This window comes from Sorex fumeus, unplaced genomic scaffold (assembly GCF_029834395.1).
Source record: "Sorex fumeus unplaced genomic scaffold, SorFum_2.1 ptg000007l, whole genome shotgun sequence".
NCBI classification, from domain to species: Eukaryota; Metazoa; Chordata; class Mammalia; order Eulipotyphla; family Soricidae; genus Sorex; species Sorex fumeus.
Window position 1 is genome coordinate 37,493,214 of NW_026606064.1, and position 19,852 is coordinate 37,513,065.

Below are 19,852 nucleotides of genomic sequence, written 5' to 3' on the forward strand. Positions count from 1 at the left end.
GTTCAGGATGCCTTGGGGGTTCCTGCTTGACTAACTAGGCCAGCATTTTAATGCCAGGAAGAATATGCTCTCAGACCCCCAAAGTGCTCTGACTCCCCAGGCCACTTTGTGGTACCTGGGGGCCTGCGGGGTTGTACCTGGCAATGTTTGGGTGACTGTGCGGTACTGGGGATCTATCTGACATTGACTGTGTGCGTGGCATGTGTCTTATCACCCTGTTCTATCACTCTAGCCCCTTGGTTCTCTTAGAGCACCTTTGAGGTTTCCTGTTTTGTACTGGACCTCTTTCAGTTCATTGGTCATTTGAATATAGATTACTACAAACTGTAAACTGTTCCATTGACTTTCTGTTTATCCTTTTATATCAGGGAAGAAAATCTTTGACGCTTGATAAATTGGAACATTTGAAATCTCAGCTGGACCTCACAACCTGTAGGGATCTAATTTCTCAACTCGAAGATTTGATGTTAAAATTTGAACCTTTAGATTCAGCTTGCAGCAGTAGAAGAAGCTCAATTTCATCACATGTAGGTTTTCTCATTTTTAATAGTTTTATTACATAATGTGTGCGCAGAGTGGTCTCAGCATGGTGGTGGCTGGTCCTGGAGGTCTTCGGCTGCTGGAGCCCTGGTCGGGGCGGGGAGGAAAGCTCAATCCGCTCCCCTCCAAGGGGCCCCGGCGAGGAACAGCCGGGCGCGGGGGCAGAAGTCCAATAAGATTTATCTGATCCAGGTATACTCGTATCAGAGATACCAAAACTCACATTACTTTTTCTTACACTGAATTTGGGGGAAGGGTTTCAAGATGGTTATTTGAACTTTCTTCAGCCCAGTGGAGCCTCCATTTAGATGCGTCTTAGAGCCACGATTTGTTTTATTTCCTTTCCGTAGCTCCAATACACGTTAGATACTCCAAATAAGTGAATTTAGATGCATCGTGCCAACTTGAGTTTCTGTAGCTCAGAATTGTCTCATTTTTTTCCCCATTTTCATTGCCAGGCTTTATGAAATATTGTAGAGATTATCTAGAGAAATGTCATAGCACAAAACGAACACATAAGAGGGACACAGCTGCAGGATGCCTTTGCTCAGCAGTTTGATCTAACAAGCCACATTTTTTTTCTTGTTTTGAGAAAATAAATACTCCTGCTGCGCTGCAGGATCATATGGCCCCAAGAAGGAGCCCTGGGCTCCTGCAGACAAGCATGCACCATGTATACAAGCATGGCCATTAGAGCCATCTCTTGGCCCCGTACTTGCTTAATTAGTATTGTTCTTGGGCCAGAGAGATAGTTCAGCTGGTAGCATAGTATTTGCCTTGCATGTGGCCAGCCCTGGTTTCATTCTTTGAGCATTGTCAGGTATGGACCAATAGCCTCCTCCAGAAACCCCAGTTTTTTTTTTATTGGTTGGGGGCTGCCAAGTATCAATCCCTAGAACCTCATACATGTAAAGCTACACCACCACCACCACCAACGCCACCCCAACATCCCCAGTGATTGTTAGTGAACTGCTACTTTCAGAGTTGGTATTTTTCTTTACAAAGCTATATTGTATTAGAAGGAAAATCTTAACTTTGAGTTTTGAAATTATTCTTACTTTTAGGAAAGTTTCAGCATCTTGGACTCTGGAATTTATCGAGTCATTAGTAGAAGAGGCAGTCAATCCGATGAAGACTCTTGTTCGCTTCATAGCCAAACCCTCTCAGAAGATGAGAGGCTAAAAGAATTCACGTCACATCAAGAAGAGGACCATACTGAGCACAGTCACAACTCTCACAGAAATGAAGGTGACTGTAACTCACACTGATTGCTGATGAGAAGTAGTTAATTTTGTTTGCCATAATTATCTTATGCATAAAATTTTGTCTAAGAGGTAGACTTACAGGTTTGTATTTCATTGATTTGTTTTTCCTCTCATTGGTAAAGACTATAGACTAACATTGGTAAATGACCTAACTTTGATCATGCATCAGAATGATGGAAAGGTTAATAAGAAAGAAGGTCATTAACCTGAAGGGTGGAATGACTTTATTCTGACTAACCAAGTTATTTTTCATCAGGAATGAAAAATTACTGCAGTTTTGGGGGCCATTGCCTTCACTTTGTGATGTTCGCGTATTCCTGTGACTGAACTATTGAGAAGAGATTAATAGAGACTCTAGACTTCCTTTTTTGACTTTTGGGGATTCAGGGTTAGTAGGAAAATGAAGGTACTTGCCTTAGTGTCTTACCTGTGGACCATCCCATGCATCTTTGTGAACTTGTGTTCTGCTCATTTGTATCTGGCTCAGTTGTGATTTTTATATTGAATCCTTCATTTCCTTTGGTTTGTTCATTTCAGAATTTAAGAATTTGAAATAAAACTCTCCCGTGATTAGATTTTTGTTTTTTTTTTCCCGATTCCATTCATCAGACAGTGTTTCTCATACTCCAGTGACATGTGAGACAGATAAGAGTGAGACTGTCCTCCCCTTCGGCATCCCATTATCATTTCGTTCTCCATCTCCTCTTGTGTCTCTTCAGGCTGTCAAGGAAAGGTAAACCCATTGGTCTTATCATTTTAATGTCATTTCTTGTTTTTGTGTTGGGAAAGAAAAGATATTTTAAATAAAATAAAAAGGAAGTCTTTACTTCTCATACAGTCTGTGGTATGAAGTGGCTGACTTCTCGTTTTCTATCTTGAAGGATTTTCATCTTGAAAGATTAACTTCTGTCTTTGCCTGAGTTGCTAGATCCTTGAGTTAATAATACAGAAGTGCCTCCTTCCCCATCCCATTTTCTTCCATCACCAGCAACGTTTTAAAAGTCAGCTTCAGAGGCTAGAGTGAAAGTATAGCAGCGAAAACGCTTGCCTTGCAGATGCTCAACCCGTGTTTGATCACTGGTATCTCATGGTTCCCCAAGCACTGCCAGGAGTAATTCCTGAGTGCAGACATGGGAATAACCCCTGAGCATCGCCAGGTATGACCCAAATACTTAAAAAGAAAAAAAGGGGGGGCAGCTTTAGGGCACAGAGCAATTATACAGCTGGTAGGGCACCTGCCTTGCACACAGCTACCCAGGTTTGATATTCCTAGTACCCTACATGGCCCTTTCCTCAGCCCAGTCAGAAGTGATCCTGAGTGCAGAGCCAGGAGTAATCCCTAAGCGGATGTGGCACCAAAACAATAGCAAACCCTGCTTTGTCCTCTCACTGGTAGGAGCAGTTTTCATACATCATTAGTCAGTTCTTGACTCTCAGTTTGGATTCAGGATTTGAGTCTTTAAAAGTTTTTCTAGCTCTTCCATGACATCAGGATTGGCATTTTGGCATTTGAATTTAAGAGAGACTTTGGATAACTATTTATCTCGTGAATTTTACTGGATACAGATTTTTGTTGTTAAGACTATTGTGACTAGTGAGAAGTTGAGTTTTATGAAGAAATTCTTTGTTCTCTGGCCAGTTTGGGACTGGTAATTACCTGCTCTCCTTTGAAAACCTTTTCTCTCTTTCTTTCTTTGTTTTGAAGTCTTTTCTTTAGCACTGAATCAAGTTCAGTAGATGAGCTGAATCCTTACTGTATTGTTAATTTTTCATGGGCCTTATGTGAAATATGTTGATGGGGAAGTTGCTATAAGCAGTCTTTCTTTTCTTTTTTGTTAAGTTGTCTTCCTAGGACCAAGGAACACAGAATACTCAGCTTTTTTTTTTTTTAAATTCATGATTTTATTCTGATTGTTCCTCATTAATTTTTTGATACTTGACTTCCAGTGTTTCTAGCTTTGTGCGTAAGACTACTGAGAAGATTGGCACCCTTCACGCAGGCCCTGATCTGAAAGCACGAGCAGAATCCAGGGGTGATGAGCAGGCATGTGAAGAGGCTGTGAGTGCAGCCACCGAGCGAAGAACAGAAGTTACTGAGTAAGCCATTGCGCGTACATCTGTGTGAACTGGAGGTCCTGCAGCTGTCAGTTTGCAGAAAGCTGCTGACTGTGTCCTGTTGGAGAAGGTGCATTTGTAACTGTTTGGATTGTAGATCACGTAGCTTAGAAAAGAAAAGCGAGTCTCACTAATTAAGTGTTGGAAGATGACATCAGTTCATAACACATCTGTCAAGTTACCTCTTCCATTCCCTGCTGCCCCCATACAACTTGCCTCCCTTCCAGACGTGTTCATTGTTGCTTGAGACATTGAAGAAGCAGTGGGTGAATAATAGGACTCCCAGGGTCTTGACCTTGAATCTGCTTTGTCATGTGACTTGGATAAGTCACTAATGTTCGCTGGCCTCTACAATGAGAATCTTTTCATGGACTGTCCTGTGATACACTGGAAGCTTATTCTTTTTTTTTTTCCCTTTTTTTGTAGGAGTACTGCTATTTATTCAGCCACTGATTAGCTGATTAAATTGTGCATGAACTCCACCTTACTTTTTTTTTTCTTTTTCCATTTTTTATAATTTTATTTATTGAATCACCGTGAGAGCAGTTACAAAGCTTTTGGGTCTAAGTCTCAGTCATACAATGAAACATCCGTACCTTCACCAGTACCCATTCTCCACCACCAAAAATCCCAGTATACCCCCATCCCACACCCTCCCCCTGCCTGTGGGGCAGATGATTTCTACATTACTCTCTCTCTACTTTGATCACATTCACTATTTCGACACCAGACCCACCATTATTTAAGATTTTACCCCAACACTCAGTAAAAGTAAAAGTAAAGGCCCTCCCATTGATCATTGATTTGCTCGAGCAGGCCCAGTAACGTCTCCATTGGAGATTTTGTTGTTACTGTGTTTGGCATATCGAATACGTCACGGGGAGCTTGCCAGGCTCTGCCGTGCGGGCAAGATACTCTCGGTAGCTTCCCGGGCTCTCCGAGAGGGGCGGAGGAATCGAACTCGGGTCGATGCAAGGCAAACGCCCTACCGCTGTGCTATCGCTCCAGCCCCAGCATCTCCACCCCAACACTCAGATCTGCTGAAAAGGCAACAATAGACAATTTGTGTTCTATTGCTGGTTATGAATAACATATGATGTCGTGTGGCTGCAGTAGGGCCTTGTGGTTTTGAAATTCTGAAGTTTTAACACTTAAATCTGGAGGGATTTCTGCCAAAAGCCACTGGGTTTAGAGATCTGCTCCTGAGTCTCTGGGATCATGGCCATTGAGCAGCTAGATGAGGAGCCAAAGAGGCCATTCGTGGGCGATGACTTGGGGTCTCATTGGGGTGGGGAAGACAGGCCCGGCTCCACCTCCCCCCCCCATCCCGTGAGACCCAACAAGTTTCGTCACTGCGGGCCCAAGCCTGACTGTCCAATGGCCTCTGGAGGATGACAGCCACCAAGTCGCCAAGAGGGAGCAGGCGGAGGGACAGCACCCAATCCCCCCTGGGGTGGCCCGGCGACAGTAACCTACTGCGGGGTCCGGACACATTTCTGCCAAAAGCCGCTGGGTTTCGAGATTTGTTTCTGAGTCTCTGGGATCAAGGCCGTTGAGCAGCTTGATGAGGAGCCAGAGAGGCCATTTGTGGGCGATGACTTGGGGTCTCGTTAGGGTGTGGAGGACAGGCCCGGCTCCACCTCCCCCCTCCCATACCGTGAGACCCAACAAGTTTCATCACTGCAGGCCCAAGCCTGACTGTCCAATGGCCTCTGGAGGATGACAGCCACCAAGTTGCCAAGAGGGAGCAGGCGGAGGGACAACACCCTTTCCTCCCTGGGGTGGCCCGGCGACAGTAACGTACTGTGGAGTCTGGATGCACTTCTGCCAAACGCCACTGGGTTTTGAGATTTGTTTCTGAGTCTCTGGGATCATGGCCGTTAAGCAGCTTGATCAGGAGCCAGAGAGGCCATTCGTGGGCGATGACTTGGGGTCTCGTTGGGGTGGGGAGGACAAGCCCGGCTCCACCCCCATCCCGTGAGGCCCTGTGTGTCTCGTCACTGGGGGCCCAAATGTGACTATCCAGTGGCCTCAGACGGATGGCGGCCACTGGGCCGCCAGGGGGAATAGGCCAAGGCACAAAACCTATTCCCACCTGGGTTGGCCCAGCACCGGTAGCCTACTGCAGAGACCAGACGCATTTCTACCTAAAGCCACTGGGTTCTGAGATTCGTTTCTGAGTCTCTGGGATCATGTCCATTAAGCAGTTCAATCAGGAACCAAAGAGGCCTTGCCTCCAATTATATAGCTGAGCCGGAGGTGGTTTGTGGGTGTGTTTCCCACATACCTAACTTTTGGCCATTTACTTTCTTGGTAAACTTTACCCCAAGTTTTTGGGGTCTGGCCAAAGGCACAGCAGCAATTTTTGGGGTATCTGGAAGTCTGAAGGTGCCATGAGGCTGCTGATGCACTCGCCTCACAGGTACAGATTGACCTGCTGGCGGCACCATACCCCCGTGGAAGCTTATTCTTAATTTAATAGAATTGTAATAGAGCCCTGGATTTGGCGTAGACAAATTATCTTCTCCTTTTGGTCTCTGTCTTACCTCCTTATTCAGGGGATCGGAGCGTTAGAGGCAAGTAATCATAGCTCTCACCCACGAATTAAGAGAACCGTAGACCCAGTGTAACTGGATAGTTGGGTGAAATAGAATTATCCTCCAAATAATTAACTGAATCTATATTTTGTTTCATTTAGAGGTTTCACCACTTGTGCTCAGGGGCTATTCCCAGCTCAGTGCTCAGGGGTTACTCCTGGCAGTTTGGGGGACCCTATGTTATGCCAGGGATTTTAACTGGGGTTATTTGTATGCAAAGCAAACATCTTAACCTCTGTACTATGTCTCGCAAATCCATTGTTTTTATAGGGGGAAAAATAAAGATATTTCTATAGCATTCAAAGTGGCTTTCAGGGGCCAGAGAGATAGTACAGCAGGTAAGGTACTTGCCTTGTAGGCCATCGACTTGACCTAGGTTCAAGTCACTATACCCCATATGGCGTCCCAGTACCTCTAGGGGTAATTCCTGAGTGCAGAGCCAGAAGTAACCCCTGAGCATCGCCAGGTGTGGCCCCAAAACCAAAACGAAGGAAGCAAACAAAGCAAGCAAGTTTTCAGGAATAGGGCACTTGCTTTGCCCACAACCAGTCATGGTTCAGTCCCCAGCACCACATTCCCCCACCCTCGGTGGTAGTGATCCCTGAACACTGCTGGGCACGGCCCAAAAACTGGAGGGAAAAGAGAAAAGCTTCAGTTTGACCTTAGCACACCTCAACCATATTCTTATTAGCACGAAAGTTTCATCCTGCCAGAGAACTGGCCACCTACTCTTTTACTTCACATCCTTTCTTCTTCCTATAGTGATTTACTGTCCCCCATTTTTCCTAATACCAATAAAACTGCCTTGGGAAAGCTTCCCTTGATTGTATCGTTATGATAGTTACTGCTTTGTCTATGCTTTCATAGCAAAATATTTGTACTACTTTTTCTGTATTCCTTTTATTGTCTTATATTCTAGTTATTTGCAAGTGTTTTTTTCTAGACCTTTACATTTTGGGTTTTTTGTTTGTTCATTTATTTTGTTCATTTTGGTGTCACTCTTGGGCAGGGCTTTGGGGACTGTGTGGGATACTGGGACTGTGTTGGCAAAAAGCAAGACAGTCATCCTACCTGATGGACTAGCACTTGACCTTTATACTCATCTGTTTTTCTTACCTAAATTAAGTATAATATTACTTAATTTAAATTAAGTAATTACTAACTTGAACTTAGTAAGGGCTTGGAATTATTAACAAAGGACTGGTTCTCGCCACATTTTTCTAGGGAAAAAAAAGAAGCAACTAGTCAACCGTTAGAAGACAAATTCCAAGATCTTAAAAGAGCAACAGCAGAAGCAATGTGAGTATTTCTGAATGAGAAGAATTTGTGAATATTGGGAATGACTTTGAAATCAGCAGTAGTTGGGAGCTGGAGAGATAGCACAGTGGGTAGGGCATTTGCCTTGCACGTGGCCAACCTGGATTGGATTCCCAGCATCCCATATGGTTCCCTGCGCACCGCCAGGAGTAACTTCTGAGTGAAGAGCCAGGAGTAACTCCTGTGCATTGCTTGGTGTGACCCAAAAACCAGGAAAAAAAAAATAAGAAATCAGCAGTAGTGGTCCTTAGACACTGGGACGTGGATAGTTTTATTTGGAAATTTTTGTTCCTGAATTTTTTTTTTTTTTACGGAGCTGTAGAGATAGCAAATAGAATAGGACAAATAGAATAGGGCATTTGCCTTGGATACCTGACCTGGATTCAGTCTCCGGCATACTGTATGCCCCCTAAGTACCATCAGGAATATTTCCTGAGTGCAGAGCCAAGAGTGACCTCCCCAAAAAGTTCTCTTAAAAAAATTTTTATTTTTCTATATTGCTGAGATCATTTTTGTGTAAAAAATTAGAGACTGGGGGTATAGTTCAGTGCCTAGAAGGTATCGCTAGGTTTGATCTTGGGACCTCCTAAAAGAGGAAGGGGACTAGAAGAGAAAGGGGAACAGTAACATTTATTCCAGATAAGTATTCCTTAGATTCACTTAGCGTGAAATAATTTGTTGTTGTTTTTGTTTTTTTTGTTTTACATATAAAATGAATATTTATTGGGTTTTTTGGACTATACCCAGTGGTTCTCAGGGCTTATTCCTTACTCTGAACTTAGGGATTACTTCTGGTGAGTTCAGGGAACCATATGGAGTGCCAGAGATCGAACCCAGTTTGGCTGCGTGCAAGGCAAACTCCTTGTACTATCACTTCAACTCCATAAAACATAAATTTTGTGGTTATCTTTTATGTAGGACCAAGCTACAGGACCCACTGGTTTTGTTTGAACCTCTGCCTCGGAGAATGGTGTTGCAGAAATGGCTTTCTGAGTTAGAAAAAGCATTTGCTATGAAGGACTCCTCAGATATTTTGGATACTGGTAACTCATCGTTGAAGCTGAAACAGGATATGCCATTGCTTGATGAGTCAAAACCTGGAGTTTTAGATGAAGCTAATGGGGAAGAAGAAAGGGACTCTTCAAGTGTTGAGGACACTGTTATGCAAACCTCGTGTGAATCTGAAAAAGGCAAAAGGGACCCTGGAGGCAATGAAGATGCTGTTCATGAAAACACAAGTGAATCTAATGATAGTGTGAGCGAGCCCGTGGTTGACCTTTTTCAAATACGTTCTCCATGCGTCATAGAGAACAGTCTTCAGAAGGAACTGGCTGAATTGACCACATTGTGCTTGGAATTAAACATACTGAAGTCTGAGATCACAAACACCAGCGGGCACAAGGACAACACTTCGCCACAGTGCTTTCCTGAACTTCTGCCTTGTCAGTTCCTAAAGAAGTACTTCTTTCTTCTCGACTTGAAAAGAGCAAAGGAGAGCATCAAGCTTAGTTACCCCAACAGTCCTGGTGTTTGGGGCACTTTTATTGATGGATTGAAAGGTACCAATATATTTTGACACAAGTAGTTTAACTCGGTGATCACTTTATTTTGAGGTGGGGAGAGGAGGTAGGTCACATCTAGCAGTGCTTAGGATTGACTCCTGGTTCTGCACTTAAGAATCACTCTTGGTGGTATTTGGAAACCATGTGCAATGCCTGAGATCGAACCTGGCTTGGCCATGTACAAACCAAGCACCCTACCCACTGTAATATCACTACACTATCACTGTACTTTCAGCTGTATGAACGCTTTATCACACTTCAAATAAGTTGGTGGGACTGAAGACATAGTACAGTGGGCCGGGTGCTCACCCTGCTCCCTACCAACCCGGGTTTGTGCCCTAGCACCCCATCTGCTCCCCTGAGCCACAGAGCCAGGTGAAACCCTTGAGCATCACCAGGTATGACCCAATTAAATATCTTTGTTATTCCATGAAGACTAATCTTCGGAGAAAGATTTGCTGTCACTGATACCGTTTCAAATAATAGTTCACATATTTTTAGCTTACTTAAATTAAATTTTGTTCCAAAAGATCAGTTTAGGTCAGTGGTTCTAGAATTTAAAAAAGAAAAAAAGACTGATGAGGAATTTGACTTTGATGGCCACTTATATAAATTTTCCTGGTGCTAATTTTTTCAAGTCACTTAAGTGACAATAATGTCTTTTTCTTTGTCATAAAATACCAGTATGTTTTGCCTCACAGTTTGGTTTTAATATTTGGTATTTTACTCTTTTCATCTCTCTTACTATAAATGATTAACATTATTTATAATGCTTAATAAACATTTAATCTTACTACACAGTAGTTACCTCACTAAAAACATGTTTGTGGGGGCGGGAGAGGTAGTACAGTGGGTAGAGCACTTGCGCACACAGCCAATCCATGTTCAGTCCTTGGCACTGCACGTGGTTCTCGTGAGTTCTCCTGGATTGATCCCTGAGTGCAGATCCAGGAGTAAGTACTGAGCACCACTGAGTGTGGCCCCAAAACAAACAGAAAAATGTGTTCGTGAGTTAAGTATTTACAGTGTGAGATTAAGGGAACAAGATCTGCTTTATTTTTCAGAAATGGCACGTTCCAATTCTACCTATTTGAAGTTAGAAGAAGGAGACCTCCCAACACAAATAAAATTATTAGAGGACTCAGTACCTTTTGATAGTCCTTTGTTGATTGCTTATGCTGCCAGGTAAGTTGTCTTAGATTGTTGCACTTGAATTTTTTAAGCACTTCAATTTTTAAAATTCTTTTAAGTATTATTTTATGTTGGGCAGCTTCTTTTTTTTATTTTTATTTGCTTATTTATTTATTTATTTTTGGTTTGGTTTTTGGGCCCATATTTTGTGATGCTTAGGGGTTACTCTTGGCTTTGCATTCAGAAATTACTCCTGGTGTTCGGGGAACCATATGGGATGCCAGGGATCAAACCCTGTCGGCCACATACAGGCAAGCACCCTACCTGGGCAGCTTCTTGGTATATTTCATTCTATTTCTGGTATGTACTTAAATTGTGTAACCACGTTGTCTCGCTAAAATTGGAAACATGTTTTGTTCTAAATGCAGATTGTATGAGAAGTTTGGGGAATCTGCCCTTCGATCCTTAATTCAGTTTTATCCATCCATTTTGCCCTCGGATATCATGCAGCTTTGTCATCATCATCCTGCCCAGTTTTTGGCCTATTTAGACAGTCTGGTGAAATCAAGGCCTGAAGATCAGCGGTAAGAAGGAGAGAATGTTCACAGAGTTTCTGGGGTCCTGATGGGTAATACAGCAGGCAGGGCACTTGCCTTGCATGCGGCTGACCTGAGTACAATCCCTGGCACCCCACATGATCCCCTGAGCACCGTCGGGTGTGACCCAAAAGGGAAAAAGAAAAAAATTCTTACATAAACCAACCATTTTTTCCTGTGTGCTGTCATAGGATTGAGAGACCTCCCATGAAAGCGGAGGATGTTCATTCATGGTACTTGGCACACTTTCCAGAGCTGCCCGTCCCCCCCACACACACACACACACTCACACACATCTTTGCTGCTGGGGCTGTGCTGAGTGGGGTGGGTCCCATGCCCTTTGGTTATTCAATCAGGCAGACAATCCCTCTTTGATACCCTTTTGCTGTTTCCCCCTCCCCCTTCCTTTGGTGGTGGTTTTCATGATGACAGGGATGGACTGGGATTGGCGGGGCAGGGGGGGGGGAGGGAATGTGCATATGTACTTGATGTGGTGCTTCACTTGTGAGGCTGTGGTGTGCTGGGGTTCATATAACTTGATGGCGGTGCCCAGCGTCTGCAGCAGCGGATATCCTGGAATCACACTTAGCCTGTGGAGCTGCACTGGGACTCACACCTGCATGGCAAACATGTGCCAAACTTTGACCAAATGTATAGAAGAGTGCTCAGGAGAGTACTCTTCCCTTGTCATATTTTTATTTCTCTTTTTCCCCTCTGATGTTCTCCTTATTATCTGGAGGTTCAACTGTTTAAAAGACAGTTAGATTTTTGGCAGTACACCTAGACGTTGTGTTTACTTTTGTTTTGGGAGCAACCCCATGGTGCTCAGGGGTCACTCCTGGCTCTGTGTTCAGGGGTCATTTTTCTAGGCTCGAGGGAACATAAAAAGTTCCATTTGCCAGGGATTGAACCCAGATGGTCTGAATGCAAGGTAGGTGCCCTGCCCACTGTACTATCACTGCAGCCCAACTCCTGGAGAGCTTGTAGTTGCAAGGGCGTGGCGTGTTTTATTCATTCACTGTACTGAGTCTTTATAAACATTGTCTTCACATCTCCGCATTTTTATCTCTTTCTCAGAATCAAAATGGTGAATTTTCCCCCTCCGTTCTCTTAGGCTTTCCTTCCTTGAGTCTCTTCTCCAACCAGAGTCTTTAAGATTGGATTGGCTGCTTCTTGCTGTTTCCCATGATGCTCCACCAAGCACCAGCACTATGGATGATGAAGGAAACCCCAGGTATAGAGGCAATCCACTTTCGAACACACGTTTTCCCATAGAGCATTCTGGGTTTTATTTTCAGGAACAGCCATGGAGGAGATTGATCTATTCAGGCATGATGCAATTGAAAACATGACTTTGTGTGGTTTGAGGTTTTTTTGTTTGTTTGTTTGTTTTTAATGGTTCTAAGTAGGAATGAGATAATAAGATGTCGCGCCGTGTAATCCCATCAGCGGCCAAGACTCAGAGACTATAAAATCCAGATCCCGGAACCGCGCGGCCGCATTCGCGGCCGCGCGACATCTTATTATCTCATTCCTACTTGGACAAACTTGCAGGCTATCGAATGTAGCCTGCCCACAGGGCAGAGTCTGGCAAACTCCCCGTGGCCTACCAAATATGCCAAATACCAGTAACAATGATGGGTCTCATTCTCCTAAAGAGCCGTGAATATAATCTCAGGGCTAGGATGAAAGAGACGTTACTGGGGCCTGCTCGAGGCAATCGACGATTAACAGGATGATGAAATGAAATGAAATGAAAAATGGTTCTAAACACTTTTTTTGAGCCACAGCCTTGTGCAAATATGATGATTTTTCTTAGAGAATTATACATTTGGTCAAAGTTTGGCACATGTTTTCAGAGAATTGAACTGATTCCCTGAGGCTTTTTTTTTCTGGAGAGGAAGAACAGTGTGGAGTATGTCTGTGCCTTTCTCGGTATTGCTGTGGGAGTTCTAGTTCTGTTTAGGTCTACTAAATCAGTATTTAGTTGTTGTTTTCCTTTGTTTGTTTGTTTTAGGGCCACAGCTCAGGATTAACTCCTGATTCTGCATGCAGGAATTACTTTTGGCATTACTCAGGAACCTTTATGGAATCAAGCCTGGATTGGCTTCAAGTCAAGTTCCCTATCTGCTATACTATTGCTCAGGCCTCCAGGGGAGAGGCTTTTTATTGATTGATTGATTTTGGGTTTGAGGCCATACCTGGAGATGCTCCAGGTATACTCCTGGCTCTACACTCAGGAATCACTCCTGTCATTGTTCACAGGACCACCCGGGATGCTGGGGATTGTACCCAGGTTGGCCCAGCCCACACGTAAGGCACTGCCTGCTTCACTCTCTTCCATTCCCTGGAGAGGCTTTTTAAAGGCCCCTCAAATGCTTATTTCTTCCTTAGACAGGAGATTGTGAAAGGTTCACAATGACTGACTGTGACTGATGGAATAATGGGTGATGGAATAATCCGTTTATGTTTTGTTTTGCTTTGGGGCCACAGTTGGTGGTGCTCAGGGGTTATCCTGCCTCTGCACACAGGAATCATTCCTGGTGGGAGTTGGGACCATATGGATGCCAGGGATCGAACCCCACGTGCAAGTCAAATGCTCTATCTGTTGACTGTCTGGCCCCTGGCTTCTCTTTCTCTTAGGATTACCTGAACTAAAATGCTTGGGTTATGTCTTGATATTGTTTAATGAAATGGTGCTTGATATTGGAAAAATAGCTGTGTTTAATTTCTTATTATTAAGTGATATTTAGAGGTCAGGGAGATAGCTCAAAATGCTGGAGGGCCTGCCCAGTTGATCTTTGTTACCCCAAGGCCCCTAAATTTCACCAGTTGCCACCCTGGAGATCTCTTACCACCTCCAGGGTGGCCTGGTGACCCCAGGCTCCTCTGGGCCTGACAGCTCTTCCTGAGAGCTGGGAGGATCAGTGGGAGTAGCTCTTAGTACGCCGAGCAGTTCTTGGGAGACCGCCTCCACCCCACCCCCAAGAAAGCATGGAAAGTATAATACTTGTAAAGTATAATAACAATAGAACTAATATAATTAAACTCTATTAGATGACTTATAAGCGTTTTATAGAATTGATTTCCTATATGATTTACCTAGAGTGTTTTATTTTTGCAGGCCTTATTCACATTTGTTTTCCTGGAATTACAGTCAGCTAATTCTTCATCTGGTTAAACTTCCTGCAGATTTTGCAACCAAAGAGAAAATGACTGATATCTGTAGGTCTCATGGGTAAGTGAGAATTTCCTTACAAAATCCGAAGTTATGATTAGAGGCATTTCTTCCTGTAACTTTGCAGTTGAGGACTTGGACTGAAATGGTCTATCACTCGGGAATTCTCTTTCCTATATGACGTAATTTTTGTTTTAAGTAATCCTGTAGAGACTTCTCTTACACTTTTTTTATTGTTTTTCGTACCACACCTTGCAGTGCTCAGGGATCACTACTGGTAGTTCTTCGGGGACCAATTGTGATGCCAGGGATGGAACCAAGGTCGACTGCAGGCAAGCACCTTAATCCCTGTGCTATTTCTGCAGCTCTTCTTTCACATTTTGTTGATAATTTTGCTTTGTGCAGAAGAGACTAGCCCTTGATAGTCCTCTCTTCTTTATCTGCTAGGTTGCTCACCCCAGTTGTGAAGTATACAGATAGCATTTAATTAAGCACCAAATTAAGCACCGGACTGTGATGTGAGGGGTCGGCAAGATAATACAGTGGGTAAGGTGCTTGCCTTGCAGGTGGCTGACGTAGATTTGATTCCCAGCACTGTATATGGTTTCCTTGTAGCATCGCTAGTTTTGGTCCCAAACCAGAAAGTGACTTTTTCATTTTTCTTTCCATTTAGTTAATTTAAATTTAAATACCAGTATAGTCACTATCTACTGTATCGATCCAAAAAAGCTCCAGATAAATTCATTATCTTTTGCCCTTTTCTCCAACTTTGGTCTCTTCCAAGTTTCTGGCCTGGATATCTGACTCTGTGTTTGGAGCTGGAGAGAAGAAGAGAGGCCTTTGCCACCATTGTGTATCTGAATGACATGGGCCTGATGGAAGGGGACAAAGGTACGTGAGTCCAGGCTGATTACTCTGGCGCTGATTCAGAAGTCACACCAGACGTCCCAGTCAAGAAATTCGGTGTTTCGGTGATCCTGAGTATCATTCTAGCAAGGTGTCGAATTTATGGAGTCCTTTCTTTCTATCTGGACCACTTACTTGGTATAATAACAAACCATAATGAGGCAATAAAATCCTCCAGCTTCAGACAGCTTTTAATTTAGACTATTTAGTCTATTCTGTGTTAGGGACTTTCCTCAGGGCTGGTAAGTGAGGTATCAACTGCTTGAATGGTTACTACTTCCGTGTTACAGAAGTTAAAATTGTGGCCCAAGGAAAGATGATGAGTATCCCTAAAGTTTCACGGCTGCTTAAGGTTGGAGCTTATCCCAGGGCTACTTGAAAACATGCTCAAGTCCTCTCCTCTACATCATGCCACCCTTCAATGCAGACAGAATCTTTGTGTGAGATGGAAATGTCATGGTGTTTTCCCTAAGCCTTCTGAAATACATAGATGCTTTAGTATTTGTTTTTTGGGTCACACCTGATGATGCTTAGAGTTTACTCCTGACAGTGCTCTTTGGACCATTTAGGACACCGGGGGTTGAACCTGGGTTGGCTGCTTGCAAAGCAAGTGTCTTACCTGCTGTAATATCTCTCCAGCCCCTCTTTAAAATATTTTCAATGCTCATCAATTCAGCACTGATAAAATGATAATTAGCAGTTCAGGACTTGGATACACTGATTTTTTATTTTGTTTCTTTGTTTCGTCTTGGTTTGGGACTGTACCCAACAGTGTTCATGGGTTATTCCTGGCTCTGAACCCAGGAATCACTCCTGATGGGTTCAGAGGACCGTCTGGGATGCCAGGGATTAAATCCCAGTCTGTGCATGCAAGGCAAGTATCCTACCCTCTGTTCTGTTGCTCCAACCCCATGATTTTTTTTTCAAATGGGCGCTGGGGGTTGCACCCAGGACCTGACACATTTGAGGTGAGTGCTTCTGCTCTGAGCCACATCCCTGGTATCTGAAGTCAGGATGTCCTGCGCTCAGAGATGATATCAGACTCTTCTAGTGTTGTTTTTCCATCTCAGTGCAAGGCTGCCAAGAGTGTGGGCTCAGGCTTTGTCAGCCAGTTTCATGTCCCACACCCTTTTCAGCCCTGTTGGCAAGGGAGGAGCAGAGCAGTGCTCAGTTGTAGCAGTAGTTGCTGAGATCCTCTTTGTGTCAGAATTGAAACGAGAAGATGGTTTTGTAAGACTAGAATTAAATGCATACATTCACTTCCCCAAAATGAACCAGAAGAGTTCAGGTCTGTTTTTGTTATTATAGACATTCATTCACTTCTGAGAAGCTATCCAGAAGAGTTCAGATATGTTTCTGTTGTTTTTAAAATTACAAGAGAGGGTCTGGAGAGATAGTTACAGCGATTGGGCGTTTGCTTTGCACAAGGCTGATCCTGGTACTCTGACCTACACTAGGAGTGACCCCTGAGCACATAGCCAGGAGCAAACCCTGAGCACTGCTAGGTAAGGCCCCAAAATAAAATGTCACTTCCCTGTAGCATCTTCCTCTGCTTTTCCATAAAACTCTCCCTTAGAGCCCCTTGATCTTGCCTTTTGTAGCTCCATGCAGTTTATAAATACAGATTTGCTTCTCTGTTTGAGGTTCTGTCCTCCACATGAGTGCAGGAGTCACCAGATCTGTTGGTTCCTCATCACATATCCATTACCTCTCCCCGAGTAATTACCTACTGCAGTATAGAATGACTCTCCCCGAGTAATTACCTATTGCAGTATAGAATGGGAGATTTTTTTTTTTTTCGTTTTGGGTTACACCCAGCAATGCACAGGGATTATTCCTGACTCATGCACTCAGGAATTGCTCCTGGTGGTGTTCGGGGGACCACATGGGATGCTGGGAATCGAACCCGGGTTAGCTGCATGCAAGTCAAATGCCCTACCTGCTGTGATCGCTCCAGCCCTTCAAATGGGAGAATTTTAAAGCTGTTTTTGTGGCTTCTTCTGATCATGTACGATTTATTCCACAGTGTTCAGAAAACAGCTTTGTGGCAGGGTGGTGTTCTGCCCTTCAGTAGTTTTGTGTTTGGGGATTAAACTCCATTTGTGGCAGCGTGCTTCAAGCAGTCAGATGTTGTTTCTGTCTGTCTCTGTAGGTTGGATTCCAGAGACTGTGGAGGAATGGAGGCTGCTTTTGCATCTGGTACAGAGCAAGAGCACAGCGGCAGCCCCCCAGAAGTCACCGAATGGGATCTTTGGAGATGGGCCTTCTCCCATCAACGTGGAAAATGTGGCACTTCTGTTAGCAAAGGCCATGGGCCCGGATCAGGCCTGCTCACTGCTGCAGGAGTGCAGTCTGACCCATGCTCTGTCAGAGAAGTTTACCAGAACCTGTGCTATCCTGAGGATTGCTGAGAAAAGGCAGAGGTGATACTTGTCTGTCATGCGCTTACAGTGCCGTGTCCCGGAGTGCTTGGGAATGTAGAACCTTACAGATCTTTAGAGATGGCAAGGCTGTTGATTAAAGGGCTTAGGAAGAGAATATGGGGCTGGAGCTCTAGTTCCGTGGGTAGGGCTCTTGGCTTGCACGCAGCCAATCCAGGTTCAAGTCCCGGCATTCTGTATGATCCCCTGAGCACTTCCAGGAGTGATTCCTGGGTGCAGAACCAGGAGTCAGCCCAAAATCAAAAAAGAAAAGGAAGAGGCTAACAGTCATGTTATGAAAAGGAAGAGGCTAACAGTTCAGTCATGACCAAGACATTGTTTAGATTCAGCCCCACAGCCGACCTCCACTACCCAACCGCCGCCATGCTCCAGTCCACTTTCCACACACTCGGGCCGAGCCTCACTCATGAGTGAACATATTCCTGGACTGCGCATCTGCTTTCACACAACACATCGTAAGACACTCCCTACCCATTTGATGGAGTTCAGACAGTAGGCAGCAAATCATAGAGGGGAAAATATATATATATACATATATACATATATATATATATATATATATATATGCCTCTTGGAGTGCATAACAAGCTACCCGTGGCGTATTCGATATGACAAAAACAGTAACAATAACGGGTCTCATTCCCCTGACCCTGAAAGAGCCTCCAGTACAGCAGCGTTGGGAAAGACGAGTAAGGAGAGGCTGCTAAAATCTCAGGGCTGGGACGAATGGAGACATTACTGGTGCCCGCTTGAGTAAATCAATGAACAGTGGGATGACAGAGATACAGTGATACCAAAATCTGATATGATTTGACTCTTTAAGACTGTTACTGGGAGAATGAGAGACAGTACAGGGCTAAGGTGCTTGCCTTACGTATGGCAGACCTCGTATGGCAGACCTCAGTTTGATCCCAAGCACTACTGGGTGCATCTCGCCAGGATCAGAGGATCAGTACAGGAAGTAGCTACTGAGCACTTCTGGGTGTGCTCGCCACCCCTGCCCTGAAAAAAAAAAAAGTTATTGGGGACCAGAGACAGCTCTGGAGGATGAGTGCATGCTTTGTATGTAGGTCCTGTTTGATTCCTGGAACCTCATGGTTCCCTCTCCCCATCCCCAGAGCACTGGTATAAGTGATCCACATGTACCAAGCTAGGTATAGACCCAGAGCAACACTGGGTGTGACCAAAAGCAAATATCACAAAAAAGAATGCCCTTGCTACCAGGGCCAGAGATAGCTCAGCAGGCTAGAATGCATGCTTGCCTCTAGGAGGCCTGGATTTGATCTCTAGCACTACACAGTCCGCCAAGCACTAATCTGATAGTAGCACTGAGCAGTCTTGGGGTGGCCAGAAAAAACAAAAGACTGTTCTTCTGTTACCAGATAGCTAATTGTCTCAGTCAGACTTTTTTTTATTTTACTGCGGTACAATAGCACTGTAGCACTGTCCTCACATTTATCGATCTGCTTGAGCAGGCACCAGTAACGTCTCCTTTGTGAGACTTCTTGTTACTGTTTTTGGCATATTGAATACACCACGGAGAGCTTTCCAGGCTCTGCCGTGCAGGCAGGATACTCTCAATAGCTTGCCGGGCTCTCCAAGAGGGGCGGAGGAATCAAACCCGGGTCAGCCGCGTACAAGGCAGACACCCTACTCAATGTACTATTGCTCCAGCCCACTGTGGTAAAATGCTGATAGCAAAATCAACCGTCTTAACCACAGCCAGTTTCAAACCTTTACATTTTGAAGAACTAAAACTTTTTTGGGGGGGAGAGGGGTCATGCCTGGCAGTGCTCAGGGCCAGTACACTCAGGAATTACTCCTGGAGGTGCTCAAGGACCATATTGGATGCCAAGGATCGAACCCGGGTCAGCGCTGCCCCACCTGCTGGACTATCGCTCCAGCCTCTGAGCCTTTTTATTTATTTATTTATTTATTTTTAAAATTTTTATTAGTGATTCACCATGAGGTACAGTTGTAGACTTCCATATTTTGTGCTTGGGTTTCAATTATACAATGATCAAATACCCATCCCTCCACCAGTGTCCATTTCCCACCACCACGGATCCCAGTATCCCTCCTACCCCCCACCCCCCCCATCCCACCCTGCCTCTGTGGCAGGGCATTCCCCTCTGTTCTCCTCTGAGACTTCTTAATTCATTCTTCTCTCCCCTTCAACAAAACTGAAGCTTTTTACCCGTTAA

The 19,852-nt window shown here is 44.3% G+C and overlaps 1 protein-coding gene across 5 annotated transcripts in view; it reads left to right on the forward strand.

Moving 5' to 3' along the window:
* HPS5 (HPS5 biogenesis of lysosomal organelles complex 2 subunit 2) overlaps positions 1-19,852 on the forward strand; it is an 89,782-nt gene that overhangs the window by 24,235 nt on the left and 45,695 nt on the right. For 4 of the 5 annotated variants that reach the window (XM_056130940.1, XM_056130924.1, XM_056130932.1 and 1 more), the window contains 12 exons: positions 369-527; positions 1,605-1,788; positions 2,415-2,538; positions 3,753-3,902; positions 7,742-7,816; positions 8,753-9,393; positions 10,461-10,581; positions 10,956-11,111; positions 12,238-12,357; positions 14,248-14,361; positions 15,086-15,192; positions 17,360-17,630. In XM_056130940.1, the coding sequence (XP_055986915.1) occupies positions 369-527; positions 1,605-1,788; positions 2,415-2,538; positions 3,753-3,902; positions 7,742-7,816; positions 8,753-9,393; positions 10,461-10,581; positions 10,956-11,111; positions 12,238-12,357; positions 14,248-14,361; positions 15,086-15,192; positions 17,360-17,630 (2,222 nt within the window). The remainder of the gene's footprint in view (positions 1-368; positions 528-1,604; positions 1,789-2,414; positions 2,539-3,752; positions 3,903-7,741; positions 7,817-8,752; positions 9,394-10,460; positions 10,582-10,955; positions 11,112-12,237; positions 12,358-14,247; positions 14,362-15,085; positions 15,193-17,359; positions 17,631-19,852) is intronic. The other variant, XM_056130950.1, reaches the window with a different exon arrangement.